At 37.2% G+C, this 19577-nt stretch overlaps 1 protein-coding gene across 2 annotated transcripts; it reads right to left on the bottom strand.

Annotated features, from left to right (window-relative positions):
- Positions 1–1739: 1739 nt before the first annotated feature.
- On the bottom strand, positions 1740–18792 carry LOC140160655 (neuronal acetylcholine receptor subunit alpha-7-like). Of its 2 annotated transcripts, XM_072183922.1 has the most exons (7): positions 18589–18792; positions 11627–11778; positions 6371–6415; positions 5892–6001; positions 4821–5117; positions 4262–4497; positions 1740–3441 (listed from the first exon to the last, which is right to left on the bottom strand). In XM_072183922.1, exons 1-7 carry the CDS (start codon positions 18638–18640, stop codon positions 2966–2968), a joined length of 1368 nt encoding a protein of 455 aa, XP_072040023.1. In that variant the 5' UTR covers positions 18641–18792; the 3' UTR covers positions 1740–2965. The 2 variants fall into 2 exon arrangements, with proteins under 2 accessions (XP_072040023.1, XP_072040024.1); XM_072183923.1 differs by lacking the exon at positions 4821–5117 and having other exon boundaries at positions 2198–3441.
- Between the last annotated feature and the right edge of the window lie 785 nt (positions 18793–19577).

Genomic DNA, 19577 nt, shown 5'->3' with positions numbered 1-19577 from the left:
AAACTCTATAAAAGCTTTTTATTATGATCTGGACTCGGCCCGGACTCGGCTTCGAGTCCGAGTCCTTTTGTGTCCGAATCCGAGCCGAGCCGTGTCTTTTTGTGTCCGAGCCGAGTTAGAGTCAAAAAGTGGACTCGAGTCCGAGTCCGGACTCGAACGATACATCACTGGTCTATGGTAGCAATATTTTGAACATTTTAATTGACAGAAGCTCGATTATTTTAATTGGAATTTTGATTTATGGTTAATTAAACACACTTTAATGACAATCACAGTTCCAAATACAACACAACTAAAATGTTATTTATAATTCCCAGTCTATACTTGAAAAAACACCGCTACTCCACTTTTCTGATTGTTTCGAATTGAGGCATGCATTTATAAGTTGTGTGAAAGCACATATCCTGGAATATCACAGATGCTAATACATATTTAAACTTACCCCACCCACCGAGGTTCTGGGGCAATATTATCTAAAATCATTATATTGTTTAAAAAAGGAAGGTTTTATTTCAAACTATAATGGTGACCCGCAGGTCAAATTGCTAGAATTGAACATTAAACACACCTAAACAGACACAATACAATTTGCAGGCAGCAGCTTAATCAGCGCCAATATTGCAAACATTGAAACAAACAACTATACAAACATCCAATCCAACCCAACCCATCCCCCAGTAGGCAATGAGGATAAAGTGCCTTGCCCAAGGGCACAACACGTTGGCACGAGCGGGGCTCGAACTCGCAACCTATGGATTATGAGTAGTTCGTAAAATATAATGCACGCATAGTGCAGTTTTGTCCACAGCAAATTCACCGTCACCTTTTCAGCCATAAACCCGCTTAGTGAAGGTTAAACCGAGATATGCAGTACTAAACCATTATAGTAATCGATTGTCCAATGCAAATATCTTACCACGTGATAATATTAATCCAATGAGCGATTGAATTGTCCGCTACGGTCGACTAATCCAATCGATAATGACGCTATTGACATGTACGGGCGGAGCTCCACTGACTGAGTTTTGGGGTATTTTTCATTGGTTTGCTATCATTTACTCATCAAGGCGGTCCCCCGTTAGCATAAGAACTATGCTAATAATTTAAAGATTGACATGTAGAGAATGAACCATACTTGATTGACAGAAAGTACTAATGGTCGACTAATCCAATCGATAATGACGCTATTGACATGTACGGGCGGAGCTCCACTGACTGAGTTTTGGGGTATTTTTCATTGGTTTGCAATCATTTACTCATCAAGGCGGTCCACCGTTATTATAAGAACTATGCTAATAATTTAAAGATTGACATGTAGAGAATGAACCATACTTGATAGACAGAAAGTACTAAATTTGTATCTATTACGGTTTCGTGGCACCCCTCTTACAAATGCGATCAAGTCAGGGCGGCCCGGTGAAGCAAAATGTGCATTGGATTAAAACGGGAGTTTGGATAAGATGTAGATTTCCTTTCTCATACAAATGTATGGTCCCCCGTTATTAAAGCTTGTACCGGGTTAAAAATTCAGATATTTTGAAGTAATTGAAACAATAGCGTCATTATCGATTGGATTAGTCGACCGTTAGTACTTTCTGTCAATCAAGTATGGTTCATTCTCTACATGTCAATCTTTAAATTATTAGCATAGTTCTTATGCTAACGGGGGACCTCCTTGATGAGTAAATGATAGCAAACCAATGAAAAATACCCCAAAACTCAGTCAGTGGAGCTCCGCCCGTACATCATACCGTAAAATGGGGTAACTTTGGGCACTTTTCAGAGTTTTTAAACCACTGCTTCCAAACAAAACCAATTATATTTCTAATTAACTCTTTTTTATGACATTAGGGTTCCCCACTTCACTTTGAAGTTGAAAAAGAATTTTTGATACTTTTGTAAGTGTGCCCTAGGGGTTAAAAATAGCATGACCAAAGTTACCCCGTATTTGGGGCAACTTTGGTCAGAGTATTACATTCCATGAAGGAAAAAAAAATCAGAAAAATTGATCTTCGCTGTATATGGGCAAATTGTTGTTTTTTGTGACATTTGACCCCTTGTACAATTAATCAAGCACACATCCTGGCTCACAAATATCGATTTTTATTTTTTCTGAAAAAAATGTAAGAAAATGCTAATTTTTGGTCAAAAATCCTGATTTTTTCATAAATTTTGAGGATATTGGACATAATCGACTATTATTTCTTCCAAATATATGTCTCAACAAATTAACACCAAATATGACTAAAAACAATATTGCTGTATGAAAATATGACCATTACAAAAAATATATTTGACCGACCAAAGTTACCCAGCTGACCGAAGTTACCCCATTTTACGGTAGCTTTTATACTTTTTGATATATGACGCTAACTAGTTCATCTACTATAGCTACAACACAGCGCTACCAGTACGGGTCAATTGCCTATAATTGTGAGTGCCCCTGTGTTGTGTGCATACATGTAGTTAACAATAACTGCATGATCAGTCCCAGAACAACGCCAAATATGGATTAAAAGACCTTTGACCTTGGATGTACAACAGCATGTTATGATCTAATGGGAAACTGTGCACATCAACAAACACCATTTCTATCAAAAAGGCAACGGCCGATATAATTTGAAACCACATAAATTACTAGAGTTGGTTCTTCTCTTGGATTTGGACCAAGCTTTAGAATATCGACTGTTGCGTTTTGAAATAAAACAAACCAGAAATTTATCACCCATAGTAAAAGATATGGCACATGTACCGAATACATGTACATATATTGGCTGACCTTGTGGATTTCCTGGCCCAGCCATGCTAACCACATAAGGAGATTATACGATTAACCTAGTGCAGCTATTGTCATAGCAGGGTATTATTATGTAATACTCCTGATCCATATTTGGCGTTCTCTTGGACTGATGATGGGGAGAACAAAACATAATGGTGAATAGAAGTGGGCAATAAATGTTCATGACTAGATATTATGCACCTCTTCCGATGTAGCAAAAAGGATAGCTGTTATAATAATGGCCGCGATAGTTATCACAACACCAAATATTAAGATCAGCTTATCAATAACAGAGGCAACTTTCCGCCAATCAGATGAGTAATCAATGCGACTGCGTAGATGATCGTCAGTAAACACGCCTCTTTCTTCGTGAACCGGATAAGCAAGGACTGAGATGCCGTGACCATTTGAAGTCGAGTTGTTCCTCCTGATCCCATTTTCCGTTGAATCGGGTGATTTTTTCACCTCATCACTCACGTTTTGCCACTCTGGTTGCAGGTGTGCGGTGTTCGTCGGCAGGTGAACACCGGGACGAACACGTGTTAAGTTAAGGAGCCACTGTGGAACCGGGTTGGTTTTGTCTTGATGGTAGAGTGCTGCTACAAGTACACCAGACACGATGGATAAACATCCAATCAGAATCATTGGAGTGAAATAATAACCTGTGATGCCATAGAGAAACAGTACAAGTATTATATTTTGATTTCTTAAGATATTCCAAAGCATGTTAATTTGGATACACTGAAAGTGTACCTATTACACCCAGGGGGTCCACTCAAGTATGATAGTATAGTAAAATCAAGGCTGTAGATGGCAGCGTACTACCATTCACACAACAGTTCATTCATAAAAATATCACACTCACTCGATAGTATCGACCATAAGGTATATTCAAACCAAATTGGGACACCATCTGGGTATTTGCCCTTGATATACCATACAATACTCACAAATATTGGTCGGACACAACTATAATGTCCATAAATGAGGCCAATGGAGCTCCAATTGTATTGGCTGTGGAAGGCGCGATATAAATTGGGTGATGATGTCACAGCTCATTAGAGTTTGTCACTCGGTCTATGACAACTTGTTGTATTGTGTTAATGTCTTGATATGTCTTGGCATAAAAAGCTGACATACAAGAGTAATGGGACGTGTTCTATAAATGAGATCCCAAAAGCTTGATATATTAAAGGGTGCCATACCAAGCCCCTTATATGTCAGCTTTATTTGTTTCAATATCTGAGTGCAAACACCGCTAGTTCATGCTCCCTCCGACGCACCTTAATATATCAACGATATGTGAAGACAGATTTAAAAAGTTTATTTTGCGTTTGACGTCAGGGCAAAGGCGTGACGTGATTGGTTGCTGAATGCTGACATGCGCAGTACGGCATTTTTGGTCTAGTTGACAGGACGTCATACGCAAACTAGTCCTTTTTAATTTGGTCTTCAATTATACTAGTTTGAAATCATGCTTACTTATTATTGGCATGTCGGTAGATGATGGCGGTAGAGAATCGCCTATCAATTGTTGGAAAAGTACCAAGGCGAGCAGGTTGGTGATGCCAAGTGACACCTTCTCACCAGATTCAGTTGGCAGAATGAAAGCCAGCAAGTTCAGCAAGGAGAGTAAGCCACAAGGGAGACTGAAACTAAACACGTGGAATAAAGGTCGTCGACGCAGAAGTATGGTGTACACAACCTCAGGAAACGTGCTAGTGGTAAAGAAGAAACGATGTTAACAATATCATCTGAAGAATGATTTGCATGAATCAGAAAGATTGAAAAAACCACCCGAACTATCCAAGACTTAACACTCATGTAAAATGTAAGGCAAGCGTGTGATTTTCGTATCCACAGTCTTCTCTAAAAAAGACATGACTACTGTATAATACAGAACACCCACACACCCCAATACATAGCCACCAAAGTACCCATCCACCTAGATATTTTTCAACCAACATGAACATTGTACTCTCCCTCAACCCTCCAAAACACACCCTAACACACAACACACCCACCCGCATAATTGTCTCACCCTTCTGGATACACATTGACGACATTCTTGACTTGAACATCCTCCAAATGCCACACTCCATTTTCAATAAAGTATTTCCCGATCCCATTTGAATTATTCATAGGTGTAAGATTCAGATGATCTTCATCATATGACCAGGATCCAAACCTTAAGGTACAATGTTGAGTGTCAAACGGAAACAGGCGGGCATCAATACGACAGGCTGTGTATAATATCGCGGGAGTAGCCCAAAAGACGGTACCGTCAGGAGAAACCCAGGCGCCTACATCTTTAAGACTTTCAAAATTTCTGTCAACACTTTCATCAGGATAAATAAATATATAGATAAACAATTAGACAAATAAATACAATTACATAAATAAATAGATAAACAATATATTAAAATATTAAAAGGCAATAAACCCAAATTGAATAGATATATTATTAATTAGCTTCACAAGATACACGTTGTCATTGTGATCGAATGAGACAACAGGTAGGTCACCAACCAATCACGCCGCGCCTATGCCCTGACGTCAGATGCAACATTCCGAATTTATCTCTGCCGTTCACAATAGAAAATGATTGCTATACTCTTTATGGACACTTCAACACACGACCGCAATAATTGCCTAAAAGTTAGTATAAAACTATTTTCAACTGTTGCGATTTGGTAGTTCACAGCATCTTGTGAATAGTAGTGAGCTTTGGCAAAAATTGCATTAATCATTTCATAGCGAGCATGTAGAAGAATTCAAATATCACTTTTGTAAGTCCTATGGTTCTTAGGTTAGGATGTAAACCGGGCTGAAATAACATCACCTTTGTAAAACTATAACTCATTAACATCAATTAAACTAGCAAGTTTTCAAAGTATATGATTTGTAGAATGGACTTCTGTTTAACATCATGGTGTTATTTTTCAATAATATATTGATTTAATAATGAAAATCGATCTTTTTGGCTGCCTCAACCAACAATACTTAATTAACCATTAATCGGCTTTCTGGACATTTTTTTGACAAAAATGTAGCTTTTTGAACTTTTTTACATGATTGCTCTTAATGTTACTGAACTATTAAATATGCTTACTTTTCAAATAAATGAATATCCGGTCGCCATATTTGGTCTGTTGGTAGGATTAATACATTCACATCTGGATACGCACTTGTGTTCCAAGTTAGGTAGTCGTCATGCCAAATCTTAATGTAAATGTAAGAAATCAAGTGGAATCATCTCGATAAAAAATGAAATTTCATACTGGTAAGTCAAGTTGTGGTGTGTATTTTATTAATTTCGATTAATCATCTTCATTAACCTTCATTTGTCTGAGCCATGTTTTTAAACGAAGAAGGGGAATAAAGAAACACTTGGTGATATGTTTGGTAATGCCGGCAACAGGGAGGGAGGGACTAGTAAACCCACTCTGGATGCTGTTAACGAAACGAATTGTAATAATGCTGTTATATTTGGTAGCAAAGCTAAAGTCAGCCTCATAATCAGCCGTTATAATACGTCTATAGCTTCTATTCATTGTATTCACAATAATTCAACATGAATGCTGAACTCACCATAGCAATAAATGTACTTTGTTGTAAGGTTTGTTCCCTTTCATTCTGTAAGGAAAAGTATTAAACGCATTTATAAAAATAACAGGCGATATCATTAAACAGACACACACATACCCACCCCACCCACTCACCCCCACACAAAACAAAAGCAAAAAAAACAAACAAACAACAAACAAATGAATAAGTTAAATACAGAAAAGACAATAGCCTAAATAGTACTGCATGCAGATTAGCGAATCAATTGAGCCCCAAACTGATACAAACAACAGAATAAGCCCTTTTGAAGTATGGCGGGCACAAAAGGAGAGGGCGTACTTTGGAGTGAGTTAACCTTTGTATGTTTTGGCAAAAGTTTACTCACTCCAAAGTACGCCCTCTCCTTTTGTGCCCGCCATACATCAAAAAGGCTTATTGGCATATACTCTCCTTGTGGGTCACTTAGTAGAAAACAAACATTAGCCAACGTTAGCCATTATGTGAAATCCCATAACTTCAAGGTCAAAGTTTATACAGGGGTCAAAATTCAAAATTTCCACAAACTGTGTTAAAACCATTTCCAAAATATTAATTCCTCTAGTAATAAAGATTCAGAAAATATATAGTTTTCCCGGAGCTATGAGTAAAAAGGTCATAAGTCAACAAGACGAAAATTATGAGACAATTTTCATCAAAATCGGAGGAAATTTCCTGTTTTGACCCATGTGGAACCCGAATGTTGACCTCCGACCTATATACTCATAATTCCGGAACGATGAGTCGTAGATTAATAGTTAAAATATATATTTTCTGAATGCTTATGGCCAGACGAATATTTAAAAATTGGAGCAGCTTTGAAATTTGACCCCTGTATCAACTTTGACCTTGAGATTATGGGATTCTACAAATGGTTAAAGCGTTTTTCCTAAAAAGTGATCCACAAAGATATGCCACTTCTGCGGCAATTGTATCACTTCTGGCTCAATTTGGCTCCAAAATTAATTAATCTATAGTACTATAGTTTGATCAGCTCGTAATCGATGGGCCTTATAACATCGCGGATTAATATCAGTATATTTATTTGGAGAACTGTCTTGTGACATCTCGCCAGAAGTATTACAAATTATTAATTGAAGTCCTATACTTCGTCTACTTTCTTAACACGCAAAATATAGTCCAGACAGATCAACTGTACTTCTCGGCTACTAATAATTCCCGCCGATTACAAGCTGATCAAAGTATAAAACATGTTAGCACAGAGGTGGCACCACGAATTTTTCGAAGGTGGGGGTGTGTGGGCCGTAGGGGGAAACGTGAATGTCATGGTGTGGGCAATATTAACCAATTTTGCCCAAAATTTTGCCCAAAATTGCCGCAAAAAGTGGAAATGTGTGTGATTTGGGGGGGGGGGGTTGCCTCAAAAGTGGAAGGGGGCCTTTACTTAACTTTTAATGTCACCAATGATATAAACATTTTGATAACCATTTACTAGTATTTAGATGTAATAAACATCAGTATAATTGATCAAAAATCGACAATGTCATACTCTACGTGTAAGGTAAGACGCGCGTTTTATATGGACCGTAAATTCTCATGTTGTTCGTCCGTATGTAAAATCACGACCAAAATATCTTAGCTTATGAACGCGAGTAATAAATATAAGCATTAATAGCGCCTTAGATTCGTGATTCCGCTGTTATTAGGACATCGTGGGGTTCGTGGCTATGAGTCTAATTACCCTAACCGTGTTCTACACGTGCATTCAATAAATTAAAATTGAGAAGCAATTTTCCAAATGGATGTACATCATCCTTCGCATTCAAATTAATTTTTCATGTCATACATTAATTATTAACAGGTCGCTATATGTTCATGGTATTTATTAGGTCAAAGTATTATCCACTGCTTTAATTTTCTGATTGATTAATGTCTCCTTTCATATTTACTCGTAAATGTCATTCCATAAGCTTCCATAGATGTTTTATTCACGTCTTATATTACGCAAAGCACCACAGCAAAGCAGCTTGATTGAATGGCGAGGCGAGGTTCTAGTGAACAAGTCTCCGCTGCCATGATCATGATGATGTGTAAAGCAAGACCACGAGTAAATATTTTGATCAAAACTAATTGCTCATGCTCTTCAAGCAGAGGATGATTTAAGGAAGCCCCATCATGCACTGTAAAAGTGTTCTCACTTGAGTTTCAACTGCCACTTTACTTTTCAAATCCCATTGAACTCTGTGCAAAAGATGTTGTTTTAGAATTGCCCGTGTGTCGTCATTAATTGGTCGATTTCGGATCTAAAGTGATGTATGCATGAAGGATAATTCACACCTTCTGTACATAACATAAAATGTGAAATCGACCAACTTTTAGAAGGTGTTTTTATTGTAAATATATCTGTCCAAATTCAAATTTAACCATGCACGTGTGTATGCAGTGGGCGGGCAGTGGTGTCATGTTCACTCACACAGCTGTGCTAACCGCAAGACTTGCTGGGAAGTGCATAAATCATCCTCTGCTCTTCAAGTTAATATACCCATCACACGATTTGCAACAAGAGCAATTGAGCATGACAAAGTTTGCTTTTGCTTTATAATGCTCCAAAAAGTAAATGTTTTCTGCATGATTAGGATTAAAGCCATATTATAACATTTCCAAACAAAATAGATTAGCATTATTTTGCCATAAAATGTTAGCTTTTACTGTCAGATATATCCCATTCTTATTCAATGGGTGCGTCTTGTAAAGAATTCACGTAATTTGATTGGTTTTCAGGTGTATAATATCTCACAATAGTTGATAGTGATATTAGTCAGGGCACGCTTGTTGCTCCTCAATGATCGCGCGATAATGCGTTCGCGTAATACACGTGCGAGAACTAAGAACGCGATTCGGCGGCTTAGATGTTCGTGATGGTTTCGTTCATTTAAAACAACGGGGATGTCCTCACAAAAGTAACTTTATTTTTTCTGAAAAAAGGCAGTTTTTCTCGCAAAAATTACATTAAAACTGAATAAGAATGAGAATAAATGATAGGATTTTGTCTTTTGCCTATCAATATCGTGTCATAATGGATGGGCTGGCCAATATTTTTATCGTAGTGGATACCGGCTGCGCCGGCATCCACTACTCAAAATATTGGCCAGCCCATCCATTATGACACGATATTGATAGGCAAAAGACAAAATCCTATCATTTATTCTCTAATTTTATTTTTGAGCCGAACAACTACGGCAAAGCAAAGAAAATTGGAATTTACTACCAGCGCACATGTCGCCAACTCCTTCGGTCATGTTATGGTACGACCTTTTGTTGTGTATATCACCGTCCTGCACGCCGTGTACGTACTGTGTGTTACGGGCATCATGTATGCGTTCGACTAATAATTCCATCGTAATAATAAAGCGCCGGTTCCGGTGTTTTATTCAAAATCTCAGATTTTGACAAAACTACAGCACCTAGAGTCTTGATTTTTGCTGGGTATATTGGTTTACTAAAGTACAATTTAATCTTGTAAAAAAAAAGAATTTGAAAAAATTCAGTGAGGGCGTCCTCCTCAGCAAATGTTATAATATGGCTTTAAGCTATGTTTCATTTTGCAAAACAAGATGATATTATTTTAATCTATATGTAGTTAATATGTGTTTTTTTGGAATCAGGAGTAGGTGCTAAAAGTTATCAACTTGAATTTTCCCGCCGAGATTTTACAAAAGCCCTTACATCCACTTTTTGACTTTTTGAGAAAAACAGCTTTTTTTTTTTTTAATTGTGCAATTATTACTAGTTTGATTTGATTCATTTTGGTTTTGAATAAAGTGCTGATGAATAGAAACTAAAAGAATAGGTTTGGTACAATTTTCAAGGCTTCCTATTTATTTTATTATTTCTTTTATATCGCGCCTTTTGGAGAGCCTTTGCAACAAAATAAATTTACCCCTTTTCTAAAAACCACCTTTTTAATAAAATTCAAGACCATTTTTTGCACTACTTTATGTAACTTGACAAATGTATAATGTTTTGAAAATCAAAAAGAAATATTGAAATCTCATTTACTTTTTTAATTATGAATGTTTAATTAAATTTGACCAAATGACACGTTTTGAGTATTTCCGAAGCTACAACTTTGGTTAATTACAATGACTTTTTCAATCAGTTCCTTTTGGTTTTAATAGTAAAGAACATTCAAGGCCACTATTATACATCAAAAATTAAAACAAAACTATTTTATATTCCCTAAGATTCCCTAAGATTTCCCAAATGGGAAATATACGATATCTCCGGAAGGAAAGCTGGTATGAAGGTCAAACAACCACCAAAATGTGTATTTTTACCCACACTATAATCCGGGGGGCACATCAAAATTTTTGGTGGGTATGCTCCCCCGGAATTTTGAGGTGGTGGGTCTACAGGAGCTGACGGCGTACCGGTAAAAGGGGGTCTTTCGGAGCTGCGAACTGGGCTGTGAACAAGTAAAATGGGGTCTTTTGGAGCTGAGAAAAGTCAAAATCAAGGGTCTTTCTTGGCTTTTTGGTTGAAAATCGCCTGAAAAAACAAGAAATATGAGGAATGAGCAATTTTGGGGTCTTTTAGAGCTGAAATTATCAAAATCAAGGGTCTTTCGGAGCTTTATTTTGGTCAAATATAGGGAGTCTTTCGGAGCTGCGAAACCGAAAAAGGGGGGTCTTTCCGGGGGAGCATACCCGTATGGTCATTTGTGTTGAGTGCCCCCCCCGGGACTATAATGTCATGACATTTCGATGTCTGATTTTGTTTTAATCAAATTGACTTCACATTTGCTATTAATTTGTTCGCCTCTGTAGCACATCTGTGATTATTTATTACAAAATTGCTGATTTTTAAATTTGGGTGTTTTGGTTTGGCAAATCGCTGAGAATCCCTTTAACTTTCTTCCGATATGATAGAGAGCTATATAGAGGAATAAATTTGTTTACGTGCGTGTTTTTCCCCCAAAATACACCACAATTGAATTTTACGCGTATGTGTTCTTTTTCCATCGCACATGTACCTTTATCAAGATTATATATCTTGTTCAGCCAGCTTGTATTATGAGACCTATATAAGTATTCAAATACGGTATTATACAAGGTACCATATTAAACAAACTAAAACCAACACCAAAGCCAAATCCATTAAATTTAATTGAAACTTTGGCATTAACATTGTATTTTTAATCAATAATGGGTCGCTTCGATCCATTAAATCAAACACTATGCTTACTTTAAGTTTAAAATTAGATAATTGAATCAGTTTAATTACCAAATTGATGACGCGTAAGACCTCCAAATCAATTTCCACATTGATTCGTTTATTTACATCCGAGACAGGTCGTGCAGATGTTGGACCATAATCAGAGAGCAACTCCTTCGTTAATATGGAATGAAGACCCTTCGGGTTGGTGGCTTGAATTGCTACAGAAAATAAAAACAAAACAAAACAAAAATCAAAAATCAAAACATGGTTATGGGTTTCATCGTGAATTCTCTCTAGTCCGATGGGTCGCTAGTCCGAAGGTTCTGTAGTCCGAAAACCAAATTCGAAGGTTCTCTAGTCCGAATATAGAATAAGGAATAGTGTTATGGTTAGGCTAAGGGTTAGGGCTAGGTTTTCGGGTTAGGGTTAGGGTTAGGGTTTAGGGTTAGGATTTAGGGGTAGGGTTAGCGAGCCTTATTCTATATTTGGACAAGAAAACCTTATTTATTATTCGGACCAGCGAAACCTCGGACTAGAGAACCCGATATTTGGACTAGCGAAACTTTTTTCAGAATTCGGACTAGCGAATGGTAAATTACGTTTTCGGACTAGCGAAGTAGCAGTAGTTTGGTCAAAATCTGAGATTGAATAAACCATCTGAACAAGACGGTTTATTATTACGATGGAAATATTAGTCGAACGCGTACGCGTTGTTCATAACACAGTACGTACATGGCGTTCGGGCAGTCGTGACATATCAAAAGAACCGACCCGACTCACGTTCAAAGGAGTGGCTCGCATTGGTTACATATGCGCTGGTATTTTAGTACCGATTTTTTTGTATTGCCTCATTTGTTTGGGCCAAAATTAAATTAACATTTTGCAAAAAAAATACAATCCTATTTCTTATGGAAATGTTACAATATGCCTGTAAGCGCTATAAACGCCACACTTATAATTGTCTTGACAAAACCTTTGATACAAGACTTCCAAATGAATGTTTGGTACTTTTAAAAAGGTCTGAAGACATGGTTTCAGTACCAAATCCATTGTATTACATGAAACATTATGCAGTCATGTCTACAGCAGAATTCACCACGACCTTTGCAGGACTAAAACCCCATTAAACCAAGATAAACCTCATTGAAAACAACTCAACTATGTTAAATCAGGGATGTGTCTCATATCCATGGTTAAATCCACAAACACATGTTTCTGATTTACCTGTGTTATATTGTAATGGGCTGTGGTGAAATAGGTATCATGATTTCAGTTGGATGCATCATTACAAAGCAAACGCACAGTAACAATACTGTGCATGGCCTTTGTTTCCCAAATGAGAACAATAGTCTGCTTATTGTTAACCAGGCTTGTTGATGGTACAACTCATGTCAAACTTGTCAGAGTAATTGTGATTGTATCACACAAGTAAATGAGAAACATGTGGTTTTAGACTTAAGACGGTTTGGAAATAAGTTTTTCATTTTTTAGCTCCCTATCAGGCAGTCAGAACTCCATATTTGGGAGGGCTCGACAACAATCTTCCCAAAATCGCATTTTAATAATATTTAGATGACCATAGAGGGAAAGAATTGAAGTTTATTTACAGCTTCTATGGCGAAAATTGATCAAACCGATCACCCGACGGTGCCCCTTCGAAGTTGGAGCTATCACAAGTCAGCTGTTGAGCACAATTTGCCATTGAAATTAAACGTCCGACTGCTATGAAATTTTGGAATTCTCTCTTCAGAAAAATAGCTCGACAGCTTTTCCGTGACATTTTTTACTTCAAATTGTAGTATGTTAAGGATGAATATTATAATTCACATGTGAGCCTCTATGGCTAATATTGGGTGAAGGGTTTTCCCACCAGCTCACTATTAAACTAGTTTATTGCCTATACATACAGTACAGTGAGTGAGCTAGAGGTCAATCATCAATTGGAAGCGCTGTGTGTACACTGAATAGGAAAAACGGACAGTAACTGCATAATGAGTCAATATTCTGAAGACGAAAAGAGAACGAAGGTTAAGAAAAAGAAGGAAGCAGTGGCGTAGTTAGGGATTTTGGCACCCGGATACATAATGGCGCCCCAACCAATTCTTGAAATAATTGCTCACTATTTGCACAAATACCGCAAATTAAAATTGGGTTATAATGAAGTTGAATTTCGGTTTTAAATTTAACTGTCAAAACGACTATATGTGCTGAAATGTGCGTGAAGGGATGGGGCGCAGAATCGATCCTGAAAATAGGCCAATTCGGCGCCCCCTAAGGCGGCGTCCAGGGCACGTGGCCCCAGTGGCGTAGCGTGAGTCTTCATATTGGGCGGGGCACCAAACATGATTGGGAGCACCGGGTCTGATGGGGGGAGGGGGGGGGGGTGAGGGGCACAAGCCGTTTTTCGACAATTTTACTATGGGATTTTCTATTATTTCAGATGACGCTACGCCACTGTGTACCCCCTTTCAGGCTCAGTCTTTCACAGCGCATTTGTGTACAATGGAGCAAGAAGTAGAAATTTAGGGCGTTGCTGTGGAGAAAATCACACATTGTCATTGAAGTCAAAAACAAACAAGGGAGATAACAAACATTTGTGGTGGTCATGTTCTATACCAACCGAGAGTTCATTTGGTTTATTTATAAAGAATATCCTCTATGGGATTTCTTAAGTATCTCATACCAAAGAAAAATGCCTCTGACACCAGACATAAACATAATCTGCGCATTATTTCTTATGACGTTATTATCATTAATATTTTAAATATATTTGACTCCATGGTAAAATGCCCCTTGACGGGACATGAACATTATCCGGCTCATTTTAAGGGCACAAGATTTTAGAATATTTGATTTTTGTATCTCAATCCCAACCTGACGCAGACATAACATAATTCGCGCTAATTGGCACCTGTTTTAACACGGGTGAACGGACATCTGAAATCACTGATGTGCTTGACTCCAAGTGGAGCAACGGCTTAACCCATATACACAAGGGTATAAACAACATTAACTCACGGCCAGAAAATTTTTCTCCCCATTGACAATTTAGTTTTAATTCGACTTCGCTTAATTAAAAGCCATTATGGCTTTAAGGTTATTAATTATTTTAAACTGTTGTGATTTGGTAGTTCACAGCATCTTACGAATGGTAGCGAGCTTTGGCAAAAACTGCATTGCTCAATTCATAGCGAGCGTGTAGAAGAATTAAAATATCACAGATATACTTTTATAGGTGCTGCGGTTCTTGAGTTACGTTGTAAAGAGGGCTGAAACAACAACACTTTTGTAAAACGTACATAACTCATTAACAACAATAAATTAAGCAAGTTTGCAAAGTATACGATTTGTAGAATGAACTTTTGCAAAACATCAAGGTGTTAATTTTCAATAATATATTGATCTAGATAATGAAAATCGATCTTTAGGTTGCTTCGACCAACAATACCTTGTCTACCCTTAAGTATAGTTTTATCTGTGCTAAACAGGTGGGCCTCATAACTTAATCCCTACAACCAAATCTTGCATGGTTATTTCACGTATACAAATGCGCCATGCAGTTTCAGCCCAAATGTTGTCCAGATTGGAAATGTATTGCACACGCGAAGTTGTTTTACAGGCATTATGACAATTTCTTCATATACATGTACATGGTTAAGATAGAGTCCTTTGACGGTAGAACTTTGTGTAATTAAAGGTATTAATCATTTTATAGTAAAGCGAAAACGATACGCTGACAAGACTATAATAGCTTCACGAAATTTGTTCCGTTTAAAAAAATGTCGCCCTGGATAACATTCGGGCGCATCAATATGGCCTCAGTTATGTGTCACCAGATGATCAAACTAGTATGTAGTAAACAGACGGGATCCAAAGCCTCTAACGCTACCGTGGCTGGAATCGAATCACCATTAAATCCAAGCTAACTGGTGCGGGAACTGGAGTTGATTTGAAAGAATGAAAACAGGTAAAAGACATGGCTAGCTGACGTGGCTGCTCTGGCTGAGGATACTAACGTAACGACTAGGAACAGTTGGCGAGAGGTATTAAACAACAACATGTCAAGTTATTGCCTCTACTTGACCTCTATAGTCTCTTGGGATGGAGTCCATTGGGCCGGCCGAACTTGCAAGCGGGAACCGGCCTTTGAAGAAAGTGCAAGCACCATTCAAGGCCAATGACACAGGATCCTTCATATTGGATGTACTATTGGCACATCCTCCTGGTCGTCTTCAACAGGAGGAATGCATAGTCTTGCGACAATTCCCAACTACCAAAGGCCTTGTTGTTTCTCGCCAGTCCCAATGTATCGGTAGCTCGTAGTGCCGCTTTTGATATAGTGTTTGATTTACTTCCTGAGTTCTCAGTGTCTCATTAGTTAAGCCTCTGGATGAAACTTATTATAAAGTATTTCAACTTCTATCCTGCTTCTTGTCCGTCTCTAATAAGGTTTTCATATTTGCACTTTTTCTATAATTTGCTTGTGTCACATTCTCTTCTGCTGGTACGTCAGCGCATTGACTACGTAAATCTTCTGATTGGGTGAGCTGGTCTCCTTGACGTGGTCACTATATTTCTAGGATTTGGTGTTTTTCTTCATACCACACCAATTTTCAGTCGTCAGAACTTTTTGTTCAAAGAATGGCTGGTGCTATTAAGGCAGCTGTGTACTCTAGACATTGTTTCTTTCGCAAAATTGAGTTTTTTTGATATGTTTGTACTTTGTTATGTTTTTTTATAAATACAAGGAATGAAAATCCAGATTTGTAAACTCTAACTGCAATATTTTAAGGATTTTATTTCACTATTCCACTTTCGTGTTTGAAATTGAAAAGGAAAGAAAATCTTTGTTGTACCAGCAGGGTACACGCGCGCAACAACGCATCGCGTTGCGTATCGCGCAATTTGTTAACGCACAAATACGCTACGCATACGCGACGCTTATCTGCATGCGCGGCGCATCTTATGGAAACACCACGGAAGCACTGCACAAAAACCTAGTGGTCAACTGGCTCCGTTTTAGCTGATAAAATGTGGGTTTTTTCAAGTTCTTTCCTCCGATTTAAATATCAAGTTATGAATGGATTTCGCTCAAACTTCTCAAGGGACCGTGGATTTACCCGATGTTTATTTAATGTAAGGTAGAAAAATAAAAACTGCCGCATTCTCCTGCGAGATTCGATGAAAGTGCAAAATGTGACCACTTTAAACTTCAACGGCCATTATTTCAACGTTCATTTTCTCGGTAAAATGACGATTTAGGTACACGATAACTCAATAAATACAGCATCTATAGGTAAGCAAATATGATCATCGTAAAAAGAAACGGTTTTCTCATTTTTTTTATATTTTGGTCTATTTCCGATTTTAGGCATCATTTTGTGCAAATAGGCGTTTGTGAATTTTAAAAGTTCAATTTGATGCCTTATATGGTCAATATCTCAGAAAATAAGGCCAATATCAAAAAAATAAAAAAACAGTTTTTGGAATGGAGCCTCAAGATTGAGCTAAACGCAAAATAAAATATTTTGGAAAGAGTGTTTTTTTGTTATGATGTACCTAACAAATATTGCCAAAAACTCACTTTTGTGTGATTGTCTTCATAATTGTTGTTTTTACCCCAAATCTGTATTTATATTAAGATTTATTGATGTCTTTCCTTCATAAAAATGTATACTTTTATATGTCTTGTGCGAATAATTACAAAGTTATTGCACTTTTACTACATGCATGTCTGAGAGTACACAGTCTCCTTAACTGACTGACAATCTCTCGGAGTACCATGTTATGTAAAGGTAACAATACTGTGTGGGCCTTTGTTTAGCAAATGAGACAATAGTCTGCATATTTTTAAACAGCATTCTTGAAAATGAGAAACATAATGGTTGTAGACGTAAGGGGTGTGGTATGAACGTTTGGACAGTATTTATTGTGGGACATTAGAGCACATCAGACATATCGAATTGCATTCTGAATACGAAGAATGTCCTTCTGATATCAAATAATTTTGATTTTTGAGATTCGCAATGTAATACACATTTTATGGCAAATGATTAAAAATTGATATTTTTGATATTTAACAGTACTCGAAGTAAACTTTATAAATAGGTGTATGTAGGTGGTATGAAAAGCCGACGATCAATTAAAAATTTTGACCTTTCGTATTGAAGATATGGATTTGTGTCCCCAAAACACCAAAAAAATTAGGTATTTTGGGGAAAAAATCCATATCAAAATTTTCAATTGATCGTCGGCTTTTCCTCCCAGCTACATACACTTTAAAAATATGTCATTAGATTTATAAAATTTACTTCGAGGACTGTTATATATCAAAAATGTGGAAAATATCAAATCGTGAATTTCAAAAAATTAAAATTATTTGATATCAGAAAGATATTCTTCGTATTCAGAATGCAATTCGATATGTCTGATGTGCTCTCATGTCCCACAAAAAATACTGTCGAAACGCTCAAAACGCTCATTCCAGATCCCTTAACACGGTTTGGAAATAATTTCTTCATTCTTTTGGGTGTTATCTGTCATTCACATATCAGGGAGGTACGACCATTTGCAGATGCCCAACATACTCAGTTTTTAGCATACATGTAATGTATTCATTATTCTTGATTGACATCCAAGTTTAAAAAATATCCGTCAAGTGGTTTAGCTTTAATGCCCTTCGCAAGAGAGCGGTACACAAGTGAGTGATAGTCAGTAAAAGATGCATTCGATTTACACAGAAGATTTTGCAGGCCGTGCGGTGCCCTTTCTTCTTAAAGCACCAAAGTACGAATATTTCCAAACCCCTATATTAGCTAAAAATTTAGGACATGTTACAAAACTATATTTAATATTGGCCGGTTATTTTTCACACAGTGACGTTAACTATAGGCAATGCACTATACCTATAACACACACTGTTTGTAGAGGTCACGTTACTCACGTGTATAGGAAAATGAACAGTAACTGCAGTATGCCGAGTGCTTGTTTAAAAAGCTAAAAGTCCTAAAAGTGATTAAAAAGCTTACCTGAGAACGTTGTCACCACCAGGTACCACAAGATTGAACACGTTATCAGCATTTTTATAGTTACCCATGTAACCTGCCAGCGCTTATGTTCCGTGTGAAATAGATGAACTATCCAGTTATTTTAGTAGCATACTTACAGATCAATATTTACCACGTAGATGAGAAACATGTTCCCTTCTTTGTACTTAGCGGTACCCTTGAATCGTCATTAATTATCAACATGCGCTGTGTACATATCATTAATAGTGCTTATCCTTTCGCATCATTTAAGCATTATGTAAAAATTTCCTTGCACTCTTAAAATTGACCGGTTAATTTAACTTGTATCCTAGTAAAACAAAATCGCAAAATTAATAATCCCTGATCAAAAAATAGGGCATGCTCTGAATGATTTAATTTGATTATTGATCTTTGTTTACAATTTAGAGCTATTTCATGATTGATATGAGAGATGGGAATCCCCTTTCAAGTAATCATGCAAGAGTTAGTTATGAAGACGAATTTGGGGAATACCATGTGATCTGAAAAACAGATTCAATCATACCTAATTTTGGATCTTGGATATTCGCATATGGCTCAATGTGTTCATTGTACTGCATGATGTATTACTTATGTAATAAGTGACAGAAAAATTAATTGTAGCTGGGGAATTCCCAGTTTTACTACTTTGGTATTTAAAAAAGGAAAGTGTTTCTCGTAGCAGCTCTGAGTTAGAAAGTGGTTGGACTTTCTAATGTGTTATAGATTATATACTTTAAAAGGTACACGTGAACTAGTCCATTCGCATAACCAATAATGGAAATTGTCATCTTTGTAAAAATTATATTCGTAAAGGATACATAAATTCAAATCAACAGTGGACTTCACTGCACAGTAATCTTCGCAGGACAAGTGAATCAGGATATACACCAGTCTTCTAGAACATTGAGTGCAACAGAACTTTGTAATCAACGACAAGCAGAAGGCTGCTGGATAAGTAACAGTCCAAA

Source organism: Amphiura filiformis, chromosome 9, assembly GCF_039555335.1.
Source record: "Amphiura filiformis chromosome 9, Afil_fr2py, whole genome shotgun sequence".
Taxonomy (NCBI): Eukaryota; Metazoa; Echinodermata; class Ophiuroidea; order Amphilepidida; family Amphiuridae; genus Amphiura; species Amphiura filiformis.
This window is presented reverse-complemented; position numbering and strand designations above follow the sequence as displayed.